At 36.4% G+C, this 19,110-nt stretch overlaps 1 protein-coding gene across 1 annotated transcript in view; it reads left to right on the plus strand.

Moving 5' to 3' along the window:
- The first annotated feature begins 6,501 nt into the window (after window positions 1–6,501).
- LOC121323157 (tetratricopeptide repeat protein 39B-like) overlaps window positions 6,502–19,110 on the plus strand; it is a 39,816-nt gene continuing 27,207 nt past the window's right edge. The window contains exons 1-2 of the mRNA XM_041264026.1: window positions 6,502–6,709; window positions 16,981–17,015. Coding sequence (XP_041119960.1) covers window positions 6,668–6,709; window positions 16,981–17,015 — 77 coding nt within the window. The 5' untranslated portion in view covers window positions 6,502–6,667. The remainder of the gene's footprint in view (window positions 6,710–16,980; window positions 17,016–19,110) is intronic.

Genomic DNA, 19,110 nt, shown 5'->3' on the forward strand with positions numbered 1-19,110 from the left:
AAGAAACCTGGCTGGGTTATAAAGGTATTGTGTGAACCTTTTCTGTGTTTGATGCGTGTTTGTGAAACCGGTAAACAGCTTAGTTGTCCAGTAATAGTTAGAAAAAAAAACATTTATTTAGTACTCAGAGTGGGAGTTAGGTTTTTGTTTTCTGTTTTATTTTATTTATTGTAAATAATAAAAGTGCAGCAAGTGCTTAAATTTTTCTTTCTGGGTCTGTGGTTTTTAAGGGCAAAAAAGAACCTGGGCCGTAATGCTCTTTCACAATACATTGTTCTAATCCTAACTTGTTGCTTTTTATCTTCACTTTTACTGTATTTTAGTAGTATTCTTTCCACTTTCTGTAAACTATACTGTATTTAAATATTGTTTTGCTTTGAACTTTGTATTGCCCTGTAACACTTGTAAGTCACCTTAGATAGAGGTGTCTGCCAAATAAATAAATAATAATCTGACTACTGTACTGTGGTTTTCCCTTTGTGCCTGTGGATAGGATGGCTTGGTGGTGATGTCAGACCAGGAAGACACAGGCACTGTACTGCGGGGGTTAAATAATAAACAAAAAGGGCTTGAACAAAACAAACACTGAACAAAACAAAAGGCACTTTGGTCAAAACAAATAATAAACAGACAAACAAACATCATGCTGGTTTTGACCCAGCATGAGTAGCAATTGTTTTTAAAGTTTTATCTTACTGTCACTTTCTCACCACTCTCTCTTTCCTACTCTCCACTCTCATCAACCATCTATGAGAGTCTGCTTTGCTTTTATGAACGTGTCCATCTCCCAATTGGTAATTACTTAATTTGGGAGCTGTCCACATTACACACAAGTTTTAGCTGGATAGATGACCGACTTCCACCTTTCCCTGGAAGTAATTGGCAAACCATCCATTCTGGGGCACACTGTACCATTTACACAGCGCCCTCATTGGTCAGGAGGGAGATCTGTAACTCAGGTTCATTCTTTCTCTGTCACAGGGTATTTTCAGAGTTCCATTTTAAAAACGGAATCCCATTTTGCGCACATTTACCAAAACAGCATAATTCTTAAAAGATAACAAAATAATTAAAGTATATCTAACTTAGTGTGTATTACCACCATTTTGTACAATTTATATGAAAGACACATATATTATATAAACTGACTGACGGCTCCTTGCACGTATTTTAGTTCTGCACTTTTAGTTCATATCCCAGTCTTTCTATTTCAGAAGGAACTTTCCAGAGACATTGAAAGCATGCAAGTCATAAGAAGGCCATGGGCAGACAATCAGACTAGGAAACAAATTTAATTTGGAAGTGCAGGACGGACAATTTTACACTAATTGCTATATGGCAAAAATACATTTACCATAATCTTTAAAATGTTAGGTAATATTTACTTGGTTTGATTAGCTGCATGTACTTTAACTGAGCAAAACATAAGTTGAAATACAAAAATCTAATTAGATGTATATTGATAACATAGTTAGGAAACCATCTTTTTGCTGCTAAGGTTACAGTATTTTGGAAAAGAAAATACCACAACAAAACAATTATTTTAAATGGGTCTTTACAATCTCATCTCTTCTTTTAAACTGTTAATCATGTATCTATGTATTTATTTAGGACATATTCTGATGTGAAAATCTATTACAAATCAAATTCCAAGGCTTTAAATGTGGTATTTTACTAACATTACTGTTACATCCATGCTTGTGCACAGTAAAGCACATTCAGCCAGGCGTTGCATTTATATTCACCTTTAACTGCAGGAGCGCATATGTTCTGACAAAGGTGCAAGGTCTTATATACGAAACAAAGGAGCAATTGCATTTTCTCAGAAAACAGCACATTCCCTAGTATAAGCCCATGTGCCTATTTGCATCTTGCCAGATACCTTTGGCTAACTGCTTTATCAATCCAGTCAAGTACTATATCTGCTTTCAGCAAACTGAATCAAGCTGTTCAATGAAAGTTATAAATCAGATTTCACGGAAGTCATTCGCGTAAGAGTAAGCCATTCTCTCTAATTACATTCTTACTGTGTGAATATGCCAATACTAGATTTACACCATATTACTTGCTGTACTTCTCACTTAAAAACACAAACTGTTCCAACACTATAAAGCTTGCACATTAATTATAATAGCTGCTCTGTCTTGTACTAGCACAATTAATCCTGACTGGTCTGCCAGTAAACCCAGAATTTATTTATTTATTTATTTATTTATTTTAAACAAGGCCACTTATTAAGTATTCAGTGTTACCTCCAAAAAGATTAAAGTGCTGTGGGTTGTGAACTGTTTTGTTTAGGGTAGTGAAGGCAAATGCCCAGCCTACTGGTTAGTCTTTTCTTAAACCTTTTATTTTGGCCCTGTGCCCGGTAACATTTTGGGCCACAGCACTGTCCCACCTGTAACACCACCTGTGACAGGATAGCACTGTGGTCCAAGATGTTGTCCACAGGAGACAGAAGCTGTAGTTCAAGCATTAAATGCACATGTATTACACAAACAGAAACCAAGGGCCAAAATAAGTGTTTTTTTTTGTTTGTTTTTTTAATGTAAACTTTATTGGGTTTTCTCTTATAACATTGAAATACACAAAGCAAAACAATTAGCAGAAACAACAATATGCAAACAATACAATATAACATCTGTTTCCTTTAAAACAATCAAGGACAATAAAAATAGAAACAGTGCTTCTTACCTACTCCACCTCAAAAGCAATTGCCCATTCCCATTATATTAGCAAGATCATTAGGGAGGAGATTTAGATTTAAGAAAGGATACCAGGAGGATAAGAATGATTCCTCATCCCCTTTTAAAGCTGCACTAAGTCTTTCTAGGGGGAGAATTTAAAAAATTTCAGTATACCATTGATTACACTATGTAACACAGTTTTTGTTCCTGGGTAGTAAGTGTTATTTCCTAATTGCTTATGCCTCAGAAGTATAGAAAATGGCTATTATTCCCCACAAACTTTGCTTTTGTGACCAGGACAGTGATATTTTGAAATTTACCTATTTCCAATGAGGAAACGGTCTTTTCGTTCACATAAAGTCAGAAAAAAACAACATATGAATCCAAATTAACATGTATTTATACTAAAGTAATACAAAAATGACTACAAAAGATTTAGAAGTGAGTAGTTTTTCGGGATTTACAATTATACTGTAAATCACTTTCACGAATCAGCCCCCAAATGTAATCTCCCATCATCCAGTATATCCTGGTGGAAGCGATTGCCTTGCTCCTCCGAGTACGCTCCCATGTTCTCCTTGAATTTATCAAGATGAGCATCAAGGATATGGACTTTGAGGGACATCCTACAGCCCATTGTGTTGTAGTTCTTTACCAGAGTCTCAACCAGCTCCACATAATTTTCGGCCTTGTGATTGCCCAGGAAGCCTCGAACCACTGCGACAAAGCTGTTCCAAGCCACTTTCTCCTTACTAGTGAGCTTCGGGGAATTCATTGAACTCCAGGATCTTCTTTATCTGTGGTCCGACAAAGGCACCGGCTTTGACCTTTGCCTCAGACAGCTTAGGGAAGAAGTCTTGAAGGTACTTGAAGGCTGCCGACTCCTTATCTATAGCTCTGACAAATTGTTTCATAAGGCCCAATTTGATGAGCAGTGGTGGCTTCAGCACCTTCCGGGGGTCCACCAGTGGCTCCCACTTGATGTTGTTCCTCCCCACAGAGAACTCGGTCCTCTGTGGCCAGTCCCGCCTGTGGTAGTGCGCCTTGGTGTCCCTGCTGTCCCAAAAGCAAAGATAGCAGGGAAACTTGGTAAAACCACCTTGGAGACCCATCAGGAATGCTACCATTGCAACCTCTTGATGCCATCTCAGAAAAATGTAGATATGTATCCATTTAGGCAGCTGGAACTAAACTGAACTGGTGGGCTTAATGCCCCTGTATTTATACTACTATTTATATTACTGGAAAGTTCTAGAATGTTCTAGAAGTTACTTCAAGTTTACTCAGCACTTAATCTGTCTGGAATGTTCTGGAAAATAGGTAAATTTCAAAATATCACTGTCCTGGTCACAAAAGCAAGGTTTGTGGGGAATAATAGCCATTTTCTATACTTTTGAGGCATAAGCAATTAGGAAATAACACTTACTGCCCAGGAACCAAAAATAAATAAATAAATTGTTACACGGTGTTAGTAGTTGGAGGGTTATCTTTGATCCAGTTGATCAGTATACATTTTCAGGTAATAAACAACAATTTAAAATAAAAGGTTTAACAGACTAACCAGTAGGCTGGGCATTCGCCTTCACTAAACATGTATATCAGACCAGCTGCGTAAAGAAGGTTATGAAAAGGCATGCCTGTGTTTGCTCTACAGTTTATTTTATTAAGCAGACTTGATTTTGGTGTTAGAATGGCATCAGATCCAGATTCTCTGTCACGCAGGGGAATATTGTTTGGAAGGTGTTTGTTGTGCAAGCTCTTGACATTAATTGACCCGCTCTTTCTTTTTACTTTTACTCCAGAAAAAGTCTGGTGGTGAGACTGGCCCAGTAACATATAAATATCATACTGTAACTCAGGGTAAACTTACAGTATACAGATTTATTTTGTTAAGAAACAGCATTATGTGGAACTGTCATGCATTCTTATTCAGTTCACTGACATCAGGAGGTGATAAAGCCTGAAATAAAATTAAAGACCAAAACCTTTTCATCCATTTGGGCTTCATTTCTATTCATTTCACCAGTCCTGAATCTGAGATGACAAGCATTAATATGCTGTTTTATCCATTTGTGTGTAAACTATTGTCAATTTGCCTTTTCAAACACTGCTTTCTTGGTTATAACTCTTATTATATCCCTTATTGTTTTGCTGTTGATCTTTTTGTTTTCTATTTTATCCTTCTACAGCATTATTAGTTCACTTCTGGTACAGAATGTATTAGAAATCCATACTCATGGTCTTATTTTTTAATACTGTGGTGGCAGGACCGAGGCCTGCCCCTGTAAATAGTATGTTTTGCTTTGGGTTTCTAAATAAATATTGGTTTTGGGTTGGTTTGTAAATAATAATGTGTTTTAGCTGCCTGGAAGCCTGAGTATGAAAACACGTATCAGGTTTAGCAGCATCCTTCCAGCTCCATCTCCCCAACCACAACCAACTCGCTAATCAACACATTTCCCTTTTATGCTCCAAGCCACGCCCCACCAATGCTCCATGACCAATCGCTAGTCAGTTGTATTCATGGCAAAACACTGGCTTTGACCGATGTGTAACTCAAAACACCTGTGTGACTGTCCATCCCAAGATGGCCACCGCAAGCCGACTCTGTACTTAAGGTATGTTCAATCTTGGTGCTGACCCAAAAGATGATAGTTCTAGCGTCTCCACCTGTCGGGAGGCCAGGTTTTACCCTTCACCCTGCCACAATAAGAAATAAAAAAGCAAATGAACCAATAGTTCATCACTTTACAAAAAACGTACATAACATGAATGACCGACAATTTGTAGATTTAATTCAGGAACGGTGAATTAAACGGGTTAGATAATGAACACATATAAGAAATAATGTAGATAAAATATGTTAAACATTGATTTAAAAGATCAAACTCAATCGCAACAAGCAAATAATGGGTACCTGTGCCCTTACACATCTTTTTACACAAACAGGTGCACTTCTGCTTCCAAATCTCAGTCTCATTCGCTTTGCGGCTGCAATATAGGGATAGGAAGACAAGAGATTGTGGACCAAACCATTCAGTATACGAGAAGGATGAGTGTGGGACATGTTACGCATAGGATAATAATAATAATAATAATAATAATAATAATAATAATAATAATAATAATAATAATAATAATAATGACGGCGTTTTAATCGTGTGTGTATTGTAGTAGTGTATAAAACTGGTTGTGAAAATATGTACAGTATTTGTTTATTTATTTCGCATTAATATAAACATCTATAAGTCTAGTTTGGTTCACATAATACCTAAATACCTGATTGTTGTCTGTAATCAATTGGTACAACTTATTAGCCATTAAAATAACGTACTACATGCTTTTCAGTTGCGTGATGAGAAAACGCACAGGACTGCAGGGGGCGTAGGAGGGTTGAGAGCGAGAGAGTCGCTCTCTCCAATAGGCGTGTATCCCTCGCTTCTACTATAAGCACTACATAGTGCCAGTGATGCGCAGTATTATGGCCTTTTTTTGAATGAGTCAGGATGCAACTATATATATCGGACGTCATCCATATATATATATATATATATATATATATATATATATATATATATATATATATATATATATATATATATATATAATTACAATAAATACAATAAATAAATAAAACAAACATACAAGACACCACAGCGCAAACGATCAGTGCCATCGTCTGACGGTGTGAGCTGGTGGGTGTATCTGTAGCTGATACACCGAGAAGGTGTGTTTGAAATCTAATATTTTATGAGGAGGTGTGTTTTATAAAAGAGTTTGTACTACCAGTACAAGGTTTAGTGACTGAATCCGGCGGAAAACAATCATTCCAGGAAGGCTGAAACTAAACTACCAGCCTTCGTTGACTTTGCCGTTCAGGCTGAGCTTTCTACATGTTATTATTCTTTTTTTTTTGTTTGTTTTTTTAAATAATAAATTATTTTTGTTTGCTTTTTCACGTTGTGCTCTCAGGGACTGCTATGGCTTGTGTAGGAAACGGAGCTGGGCAGGATGTTGATGAGGTTAGTTCATTGGAATTTTTGCTACGGAGAGTTGTTGTATTTCTCAGGATGTTTAATCTATTTCTCATGTCGTACCAATTACTTTTACAGGTTCTCAGTTTGTGTTGAAGATAATATGTATTATGTTCACATCTTTAAACCGTACCGTACAATATCGAGTATAACTAGCGACCACGAAGCTTGAATATTACCGTAAATATAATCTAGCTAGCACATCAGGAGGTTTTGAAGTCCAGAGGCAAACCAAAACACTGAGTGAAGGTTGCCTTATTCAGCAGTTGCAGTAAGAATACTAGGTGTAAAATAAGTGTCCTATATAATGTGTGTGTGTGTGTGTGTGTGTGTGTGTGTTAATGGTAGAATCTACCTTGGAGGAGACTGGTGTATTGTTTGTGTACATTGACTCAGAACTTTAGAAGGAATGATTTTTTACATTTTGTAAATGTAATTAATCTAGGTGTGACTTAATGTGTAAGGATAGAAATTACAAACATAATGGTGGATTTGGAATATCGACGAGGGGGCAAGTCGATCAAACTGTCATCCCTGCAGTGTACTGAAACATCCCAGTTCTAACTTGTCCAATCGATCAATGCTAGGAAGTTCAGTGGAGTACAAAATATGCAGATTGGGAGTGGAGATGAACAGCCAACTGATGTGCATATATTTCCACCAAACCAGTTCTCCACCCCTACAGAATAAACTGAGACTGGTGTGCATTCAATTTGCAACAGGAAAAATATGACCATTTAAAACATTTTCACATGTTAAAAACAAAGTGTTTATTTGGCTGTTTTAATAAAGTTGTTCAACATTGCCATAGTTTCACAATTCATTCTGCACTAAACTTTAATCCATGTAGGCATTTATCATTAAAACATAACCACACATTAAAGAATGCCATTGGTCCTTGTGGCAATAAATATTATGTATTGTATTAAATAAACATACCACAACAAAATATGGGCATGATGAATTGAAAACCATTGCTAGCCAGACACATACACTTGCCTCAACAAGTGTACCGTGCTGATGTGCTGTACAGTAATATGTTCTGATTCCTGAACAATATACTTCTCTGTAGGGAAGTTTTGGATCGACTTGCCACCCAGATTACACTAGTGTTTGCAATAACTGTGATCTAAATATATCTGCGGTAGATCTGAGTCTGCAGAGCACAGCAGGCTCTGAGACATGCTACTGTTTAATAAACCCTGTTATTGTGATACTGTTGGAAGAAACAGACCATTGCCACATTACCAGTTTGTTAACCTTCTCTTCTTCTTTCTAGGATCTGAGTTCTGTGATTTTAAATATCTTAAAGCTGTAATACATTTTTATAAGCACTATTTCAATAGAAAATAATATGCTGACACAAATGTCAGCCTGTATTAGGGCATACATGAGGCATACATTTGCTGTATATGAGGCATACATTTGCTGTGTTCAACAGTATTTGTGGAACATCCATTAAAATATATATACGGTGGTTGTGTAGATTTTTAAAGGGCATTAATAACAGAACTTTTTTAATGTGTGACCACAAAATTGTACTGTTTGATTTGTTACCTGTATTCAAGTGATGCAGCAACGTACTGTTATAACCACAAATTGTGAGCAGTTTTAATTGTAGCCATAAAATATGCCATTTTATATTGCCAAGGGTCTCAAGACTTCACAAATCAAATATTTTCAGATACAGATTAGCCAATATAATAGCATTATGTTCAAAACAGATACACAAAAACCCAACACTTAATGAGAAAACACACTTAATTGTATAGTAGCTCCTTCTTTCATAACTTGGTCTACAAAGAAACACAGCAGGAAAATGAACCTGACATGAAACCACCATACACTGCTTTAGCGAAGCCTTCTGCTCATATTTGAATAAAGCATGATGGTGAACATTTCTTTGACAGCGAGTGTCACTTATTCTGTGTAAAAGCTGATTGGTTAAAAGTGTAGTACTGAAGTGTTCTGCTCATAGCTTCCCAGTATGAACTTACCCAAAGTCTATCAGCTTTAAGAATAGCAGGGAGTTGCAGGGAAATTCAAAAAAGTACAAAATATTCTGAAACCCACACTACCCTCTATAACAGCCACAATCCCCCCCCCCCCCCCCCCCCCCCCCCCCCCCCCCCAGAATAACAGCCAACCCCCCCCCCCCCCCCCCCCCCCCCCCCCAATCCTACTACTGACTAATTTGATTGACTGGTGTGCAATCAATCCAGTTCATTTTTCCATTTAAACAAGTTTCTGAAAAACTGAAATAGCAAGATGTTCATTTTGCAAAAAAAAACAAAAATCCTCTTGATCCTTGTTGCAAATAAATCCTACATTGATCGAGATATACAAACAAGTGCTTGCCCTGTGCTGATATACTGTACAGCGATACTGTGTTCTGATTCCCGATCAACGTCAGTAGCCCAGTGGATCGGTAATTTAACTCCAATCTTTGAGGTATAACAAGCGAATCCTGCTCTCAGATATTTCTTTTTAAAAGTATTAATCATACAATACAGTAGTGATAGCCTTTGTTTACAAATTAGATTTGTAGAGTTCAGAATCCTTTAATTTTGTTATAGATGAACTTTGCTCCAAGGCATCTAGGTTGCTATATGTAGATGACACATCATAAAAACAACATGCTGGCAAAGAACATATACCTGCCCAGGATCTGTTCCAGTTTACAGTACACATGTTTGTTGAATACATTTGTAAAATAGAATTTCTACTTTCTGCCTTTTTGTACAGGACTTGACAGTTCATTAAGGTTTGTGTTACATAACACCCTGATGTCTTCCTACAATACATACTGTACACTGTTGCTTTAAACCATCAACTTTGCCCCCTTTGGCTTTATCAGCACAGAAGATGACCCACTTTTGGGCAAACAATTGTCCTTCAGTTGGAATCTGTTGTTGCCCAAATATTAGTTTTGTTTGGCTGGTTTGTGCGGGCAGGCATTTGGCTAAGCCTACATATGTTTTATATAGCATTAAGCATCTAAATACTAATGTATTGCAAGCTTTCTGCTTATGACTTATCAGCTAACCCACCCATAAACCATCACTTTCAATTTGACTGTACATTCATTCAAATAACTAGTATGGATTTTTCCTGGCATTGATGATACGTGCTCTAGGGGCAATGATGAATTATTTCGCAACCTGCCGTGTAAAACTGCTGGACAAAGTCCTTGTCATAAAAACAAGTAAAAAATAGTTTCTTATCTGATTCCAAGATGAGACATAAACTTGGGCTGTAGATGGTCTTTCGAACAAAACAGAGTGCTTGAGTTTTAATTAAAGATGCTACTGTTCTTTGGCTGTCTTCATTGCCTTTGCGTTTTAATGAATATGCAGCAAGGCTCTGGTCTGCTTTCCCACCGCATTTTTGTGTTTGTTTGTCAGTCTCGTTTTGTTGTTTCCAGGTGATAAACGTATCGATATTTGGGAATGGATATAGGCAAGTAACAGCTGTGTGTGTTGAAGCTAGAGCATTGCAGTTTTCATTAAATATTTACATTTTACATTTAACTTTACTTTTATTTTACATTTAACTGTATGTGTATGTGTGTGTGTATATATATATATATATATATATATATATATATATATATATATATATATATATATAATATACACACACACATATATGTGCGTCTGGCCTGTGATTGGCTTAAAAACTCATCATAGGAGCAAAAATAGATTTAGCAGTTGAAACTGGTTCTGTGACTTGACAGAAAATGAATTACAAAAGAAAAACACTAAAATGGTGATAAAACATCACTTTCATTATTTTCTGACTTTCTGAAATTCAAACAACTTCAACTCGATGTAAACAAATATGAAGCCAACACAAAAGGTGAAAGATTACTCAAAAGAGACACACAGGCAGAAAAAAATAGGCAAGAAATTGAAAAGTTTTGTTCAGCAACCACATCCCGAAGCACACCACGTGATCGTGACAGTGGCACAGCAGGAAAAGGCATACAAAACTGTCAAACAATAGAAAAAAGAAATTGAGATAAAAAGAAAGCAGGCAAATGCAAAAAAAAAACAACTACAGAGATTAAAAGCGAAGCTGCAAATGGCACAGTCTCCAAGGTCAAAAACAACAAGTTAATCATTGAAGATGTGGGTGCTGAGGCAGGTGAGGTTAAGGTTATGCTGTGCTGGCAGGAACCATTTCTTTTGGCCACATATCGAAGACAAAATTTGGTGTACTTCAGAAAATGTAATCACTTAGATTTCTGCACCTAAACAAGTGACACAACGCCATGTCAATGTAGATCCAGTGGTATCTGAAGCAGTGTGTTTAAAGCTAGGACTGTGAACAGTTACTCTTTAAGGATTTCTTCTGTCCAAAATGGATGAACACTTGATCTGAAAGCAGCAGAAATCCTAATTCATAACCTGGCTAATTCAATGAGATCCTTTCTGACCCACACTAGTACACTGGTCAGATTTTAAAGAATAAAAAGCAACTTTTTATAAACATTCTTGAGAAGAACACAACAAATAATAATAATACAAAATGTCCGTGAAATATGTTTTACTGGTACAGAAATGTTTCTGTTCTGTTTTATTTTTCTGCTACAAGTTAAAAGGTAAGGACATGAATTTGTAAGCTGGAGTATGACAAGCATTAATTTAGCCTGAGCCTTTTTTGTTTGATGGTTTGATTACTTTCAAGTTAATAAAGAGTCACTTTTTTATGATTGTATGTTCTGAAGTACAAACATTTACAATTAAAAAAAAAAAAAAAATTCCGAAGTTGTACAGTGTTGTTTTTTTTTTTTTTTTAAATGTTTTAAATACATTTTAAAATCTTTTTTGTCGCTACCGTAACAAGCTGTCCTTACCGTAACTATAGTGTCATCACTGTAACAATGGTTATTTTAACAAATACAGCTGCAGTATCAGGGGTGGGGATTATACTGTCAAGTGGTTAACAGATTCATGTCTTAAATAATAAAAAAAAGTTTATGTTTTTTTCACTGCTGACTTATTTTACAATAAAAACATCTATACAAAACCTCATCCAATTGCAAAAACGAAATTTATATTTAATTTTAATAGTCAATAAAAACAAAAAATCCAAGTTTTTCTTCGAAATTATTATTTTGTATTAATGTGTATTATAATATTTAGTCAATATGGTTTGTATTTTTCTTTTTACAAGATATTTTATTTGTGTTTTGGTAATGACAGATGCATAAGTTTAAAAAAATTGAAAACACAAATATATATATAAAATACTAACATTTCAGTTCGGCCAAGTAAAGTTCCATAAAGATAAGATCTTGAATTAATTCAGATTGTTTCAATGAAAAAAAAAAAAAAAGACATAAATTTAAATAATATTTGGAACTGCGATTTGTCCCATTCCCATAGGGCACCCGGATTTTTTTGGGTAATGATTTAAAAAAAAAAAAAAAAAAAAAAAAAGTCACATATTAATTGTTAAAGTGCATGAGACATATTTAAATACTATATCGTACACATACATGTAGTCCCTTCAGCTCTGTAGACTTGTGTAACCTTTTTCAGTACTTATAATAATAATAATAAACATCTCTGTTTTAAATAGTTATTAATGTTAAATGCGCATCATACTGCAGGATTCTTTGCGACCTATAATGGCCATATTGTGCTGCTGCTGCTGTTGTTGTTATTATTAACATGGCTGTTCTGTTCAGTTTTAAAACTAATACAGTCGTACAGCACCGCTATTACATTATGGACTGTGTAATGGCTACTGTAAATTATACCAGCTGGGTTTTGACAGCAGTCATAAAAGAGTTAGTTGGACATGTGTGTCTGTTTGGTTGTAACAATAAAGTGCCGTTCCTGATCACAAAATTCTGTCTTGTGAATACAGAACAATGACATCCAAGCAAAGCATTGGGTAGAATTTCTTTACCAAGCAGGAGAAAGCAGAATTTTAAAACTCTGCCAAGGAAACATTTCACTCCAAAGAAGGAAGCACACTTACTTACTGTGCTCCACATTATTTTCTTTTTATTTTATTTATTTTTAAATAAAAGCTACGTATTTGAACGTTTTGGTAAGAACCTGTATCTGTGCAGTAACTAGATAAAGCATTCCGTATTGGAAACCACACGGTTATTATTAATGGATCACAGAGTTAACACTGACATAAACAACATGTTATGTTGTTTTCTTTCCAATTTAGTTCCTGAGAAAAGTAGTTGCCACAGTTGTTATTACTGAGCTATACTTGCCACTGTATGTTATTGTTTTCTGTAAAACATTGATATCCTGTCAGTTAAGAAAAGGCTTAATGCAAAGCTTGTGGGGGGGTGGGGGGTTCTAATAGGGCTATTGGAGTCAGTAACCCTCTTAGAAACACCTCGTCCGTATAGAGTGACCCACTACATATGTCTGGAAACCTTAAAGGGAAAGTAGTATTTTGTGTTTCCACTATTGATTTATTTTCTGTTTTGCAATTAAGCTTATCGTGATGTTCCTGGAAATATTTTTGGTTTTGTAATGTTTGGTTTTACCTGTGCAGAATAAAGTTGTTTGTGACCTTGTTCCTCTTATCAGTGATGTAGATTTTAATGAACTACTCCTTTTTGAAGCAGGAGTAGTGAATTGAATCCCAGTTTATAAAAATTGTTTTCTCTTGCTGACAATCATTTACTGTTTTTTTTTTTTTTTTTTTTTTTTTAAAGGACATGTTATTGTAGTTACTCCTATTCACTGAAAGTGTTGTTATTCTAATACTTGGAGCTTGTTGTGTACACTAATATAACTAGACAGTGTTGTTCACCCAATTCTGAGCCTTGAATCATTTTGGAAGATATTGACCCATTAACAAAGCACTGTTACACTTGATGTTTAGTGCTTCAGTGACTTTAAGACAGGTTTCCACAAAGAGCACAATTAAGTTACTAGTAATTCCCTGGCTACACTTGAGCCTTTGAGAAAGAGGAGGTGCCTTTGGCAGCCTTGGCATGTTTGCCAAAGCTCTGGATACCTTGGTTTGGCTGTGCCTCAGATGATTCCTGCAGCAAAAAGGACTCGACATGACAGCTGTCGGCAGCATCACATCAAGCAAAGGGACAGGTGAAGGTTACATAGGAATCATCCACCAGATAAAGCAGAAGAGAGACTCCAGAGTTCTATGTATTAACTTCTGCTTTAAAAATTATGTATACTAGTTTTATCAAAAAGATTTGTTATCCTAACCTAACAAATTAGCCGGATGTATTAGTGGTTTGGAAACTAGACCAATACCATATTCAAATATAATTTTAAACTGAATACCCTTGTCAATGAACAGCTTATATTACATTTGGTTTGTTTGAGATAATTCAACTCACTTTAACCAAGGCATATGCATATTGTGTTTCTTCTTTATGGTTGACTTTCTAAATATTTAAATAAAATGTGCAAGGGTCCCCAGTAGCTCATGTAGGAAAGGGGACCAACACGACTTTAAATAACCCCCTGCTGGTAAGCACAGTACAGACTGTTTTTATCACTGTTCTCCTGAAAGTTAATATTTGGAGCCTTGGGCATACTGTCAGAATTGGATGTCCTCAACAGTACTTCGTCACTGAATGCTTCTGTATTATTTGCAATGGACCCTTTTCCTCAAATTGACAATGTGCCTGCTATACCCTTTAGTTGTGTGCTAAACAGGTTATAATCTATTAACATTTAAAAAATCAACCAAAAAAACTATTTAAGTAGTATTTTTGTTACTATATTCAAGGCTATTTGCTAATTTTATGATGAAAATAAGTCCAGGTTTTGCTATGCGTTTATTAGCCACATAAATATTCTGCAAAATAACCTGGCATAGTGAGAATATGAACCTGTGTTCCACTATTGACACCAGCATGTAATATTTGCATTATAGCCCTGCCTTGAAAACTTGTGGCTGGTTTCACAGAACCTGATCATCATTAGTCCTGGACTAATTTACCGAAGGCAACCAGGTAATCCAAAATATGTGCTAATCGGGGTCTGTAAAACCAGCTACTTTTAATGAGTAAAAAATGACATGCTCTAAAGTAAAGAGTTAAGGAGGAAATAAAGAAATCAAGTACAGCGGGTTCATTGCTCTGTTGTCAACAGAACTGTGGTTAAATGACAGCTGTGGTTAAATGACACTTGGTTTGAGGTTTGCGTCACCTTGACTGCTTGGTTTTCCAGTTCAGGTTTTGTTGTGAAAGGGCACAAACCACCTGGTAAGAGCTTTATGTTGTAAAGTGTAAGTTAAAGCAATCAGAATGTGGGCATGAGGAATGTTTCAAGGTTTTTCTGTGTGTAAGGGTGTAATCCTTTACAATGTATCATTTAATATAGTAATTTGTTCTCCAAATACAGCAATAAGGGTAGACTAGAAAGAAAAGGGGGATTCGAGGAGAAATGTACTCTTCAATTGATAAGGCTATTTTAAAATAGTGCTGTATAAGATGATTTAAAAAAAAAGAAAGTAACTTCGTATTTATGGATTAAGTAACGACGGGAGAGACGTGGAACATTGAGTTTGATGTAATTTAACGAGTATCGGTGTTTTAAACTGCACAGACTCAATTTCTTTAAGAAATGTTGGGTTTATTTTAATATATGCAGAGAATCCTTCTTGGATCCAAATAAAGATGAATGAATTCTCAGGCCCAAGAAAGGATTCAAGGAAAGATTCAGTGAAGAAAAGGCACATGACATTTTTATGTTTCAGGGTCCATGTGCTGTGTGAGTGGTGTCATGTGCATAAAAGTGTGTGTGTGTATGTGTGTGGCTTGTAGTGTGACTAACTCGGAACTCACATTTGACCTTTCTGGCTTTTTGCTAATTTAGGCCAGATGTGTTCTCCAGTTGTCTGTAAAACGCTGGGACCCTTTCTGGTCCAACTCCTGTTGTATCTGTAGAGTGAATTCTCTGTGACTCTTCCCTGCTTGGGGTCCTGGCAGTCCAGTGGCATTTTCATTGTCATTGTCTATTGCTATATGCTATTCATTGTCTGCTAAAGCCTTGCATTCTAAAAATCTCCTTGGAGTCTGGGCACCTGTCAGCCCATAATACTGTTATTTATTGCCTGCTTGCAGCCAATGCTGGGCAACTAAGCTGTAGACCCAGAGTCTGTGACTCTGGCCCTCATCAGTTGTCAGCAGTACGTGCACGTCACACGTTGTGCATATAGGTGGTACTTATCGTTTGGTACAAAAGAATAGCATAACATTTGACCCTAATCCACTCTATTGTAAACTGGGTGTAGGTGGAGATCAACTAATAACCTCTTGTGATGAATAAAAGATATTTCAACACTATTATTTTCCCTTTAAGTTGCCTTAATATCAGGGAAATGTTCAAGTTATGACCTAGTGGTAGAAACCATCTTGTTTTATTTACAAACAAGGGTGATCAGTCCCCACTAGATGGCACTAAGGATTACAGATAACACCTATTTAGTCAAAATCAAATAACCGTTTTATATATATATATATATATATATATATATATTATATATATATATATATATATATATCGTTGCAAATTGGCTGTGAAGTGGTCATTTTTTGTAAAGATTTATTTTTATTTAGTATGGATGTTTACATTTAACTTAGTTCACCATATTCTGGAATTAGAAGACTTGCAGCTGTATCTTAAATTGCAGTGGTGTGGAAAATGCAGCTGCACAAGATTTTCTGGTTTGGGATGTAGGGCAACCAGACATTTATTTTAATATGACCATGCAGACAGGGCATGTTTTTTCTTAAAGCCCTGCTGTGCACATATCCTTCTTTTATCCAGTGGGTGTTGCAACTGACAGCTCTTTTAAAGTAAACTAACTGATCTACAGCAGTCGGGTGTAAAACTGAATTACTGCGAATTATGCCTGAAATTTGTGTGTGTGTGTGTGTGTGTGTGTGTGTATATATATATATATATATATATATATATATATATATATATAATTTGTTTAAATTAGGCTGAAGTATTGTTTGCTACACCTCCATTGTCTATTATGGTTACACCCCTGTGTTTGGAATGCAGTGCTATGGATTATGTTCTAGTGGACAACTTTCCATTTACACTGGGATGCCTGGTGTGCAGTACATTTTGTACACGGTGATTACTGGCTCAGATCTTTGTTTAGCTAATTTTCCTTGGCTGGGGTACCCACCCAGACCTTTGGGCTCCTGCAGACTAGAGCAGAAAACCAGCTGGGGATGGGTCACCGCACAGACAAGATAGCTAATCCGCATCATTTTTGCTGTTTTTCAGGAACGCTTTGAAGATGCCTATGAAAGTATCCCTACGTAAGTACGTTTTATGTGATTTTGATTGTTTGGGTCCTCTGTATTTATTAAAGTGTTCGATAAGGGTTGGTGCGTTTATTTTTAGCCATGCATGTTATGCTGTTTTCTGTCAGTTCCTGTGCTACTAGGGGGAGGTAGAAGTGCAGGATCAATGGAGCATGCAGAGCATCAAGGGACTTGTACTTCAGAGGTGCTGCCCATGTGCTCTCCAGCAGTGGCTGTGGAGCTGAGCATCAGGCTTCCGGTCCCATGGTGACATCTAACGAAGTGGAATTAACTTTTCTTCTGGACAAGGAGCCAACCACAGTTCCCACGAATACTCATTGTAATTTGGTTTCATGCATAATTCTTACTGAATGGGGTATATTTAAACAGCAGTATATTAAAGGTATTAAGTATGCCCTAATCCTAAAGTACAATACCCCTAAAGCAAGACATAAATGGTGCACTTGCATGTAAATGACAGCTCTACAAAGTACACCATATTCAAGCAAGTCACGAAGGCTGCTGCGGTAAAATACATGTATGCTCCAGTGTATAATTGTATTCTTTTTAAATACATTTTATTCAAGTTTATTTAATTAATTTTGTTTCTATTTGTAATGTTTTGCCATACTGTGTTTTATATGTGTTTCTTTATTAAGTACTACATTTGTTTGAGCTGGGGTAGGGATAAAAATGTTCATGTTTAATTATTGAGAGTGACATTTATTCGAGGGCAGAGTCTATTACAAATATGATATCTGAGTGTGGCGCTTATTGATGGGCAACAATAGTTCAAAATAATATGGTATGTATAGATAGATAGATATGTACAGCTCTGTGAACACAAGGGGGCACTGAAGCTTCTGAAGCTTAGTTTTTTGAAAATGAGTGGTCTTTTTGCATTTTGAAGGTGGTTTAATTTTGGTAAGGATACAATTCCATGTAATTTTAATGTCCTTTTATATATTTTATATATATATATATATATATATATATATATATATATATATATATATATATATATATATATTATATATATATATACACACACACACACACACACACAGTGCCTTGCAAAATTATTCAGACCCCTGACCAATTCTCTCATATTACTGAATTACAAATGGTTAAACTCAAAATAAACTATTGTAAGGTGACATTGGTTTTATGTTGGGAAATATTTTTAAGAAAAATAGAAATAGACTGGGCCACTGTAGGACATGCACCTTTTTGTTCTTGAGCCACTCCAATGTTGCTTTGGCCATGTGCTTGGGATCATTGTCCTGCTGAAAGGTGAATTTTCTCCCAAGCTTCAGTTTTTTAGCGGACTGAAGCAGATTCTCTTGCAGTATTTTCCTGTATTTTGCTCTATCCATTCTTCCTTCAGTTGTAACAAGATGCCCAGTCCCTGGTGATGAGAAGCATCCCCACAGCATGATGCTGCCACCACCATACTTCACTGTAGGGATGGTGTGTCTTGAGGCATGGGCAGTGTTAGGTTTGCGCCACACATAGCACTTTGAGTTTTGGCCAAAAAGCTCTATCTTGGTCTCATCTGACCACAAAACCTTTTCCCACATCGCAGCTGGGTCACTCTCATGCTTTCTGGCAAACTCCAGACGTGCTTTCAGATGGTACTTTTTGAGTAACGGCTTCTTTCTTGCCACCCTCCCATACAGGCCAGTGTTATGCAGAGCTCTTGATATGGTTGACTGGTGCACCATTACTCCACTCCCAGCCACTGAACTCTGTAGCTCCTTCAAAGTGATTGTTGGCCTCTCTGTGGCTTCTCTCATAAGTCTCCTTCTTGTTTGAGCGCTGAGTTTTGAGGGACGGCTTTTTCTTGGCAGTGCCTGGGTGGTGTGATGCAGCTTCCACTTCCTGATTATTGATCCAACTGTGCTCACTGGGATATCCAAACACTTGGATATTATTTTGTACCCTTTCCCTATCTTTCCTTTATCTCTAACTTCTGTAGAATGCTCTTTGGTCTTCATTTTCCTTCAGATTCACAGCCTTACCAATGATCCTTCAACAGTGGGGTTTTTATCCAGAAAATGTGACAGTAACTTTAATGGTTCACAGGTGGAGGCCAATGGTAAGGTAATTG

Source organism: Polyodon spathula, chromosome 1 (genome assembly GCF_017654505.1).
Source record: "Polyodon spathula isolate WHYD16114869_AA chromosome 1, ASM1765450v1, whole genome shotgun sequence".
Classification (NCBI taxonomy): domain Eukaryota; kingdom Metazoa; phylum Chordata; class Actinopteri; order Acipenseriformes; family Polyodontidae; genus Polyodon; species Polyodon spathula.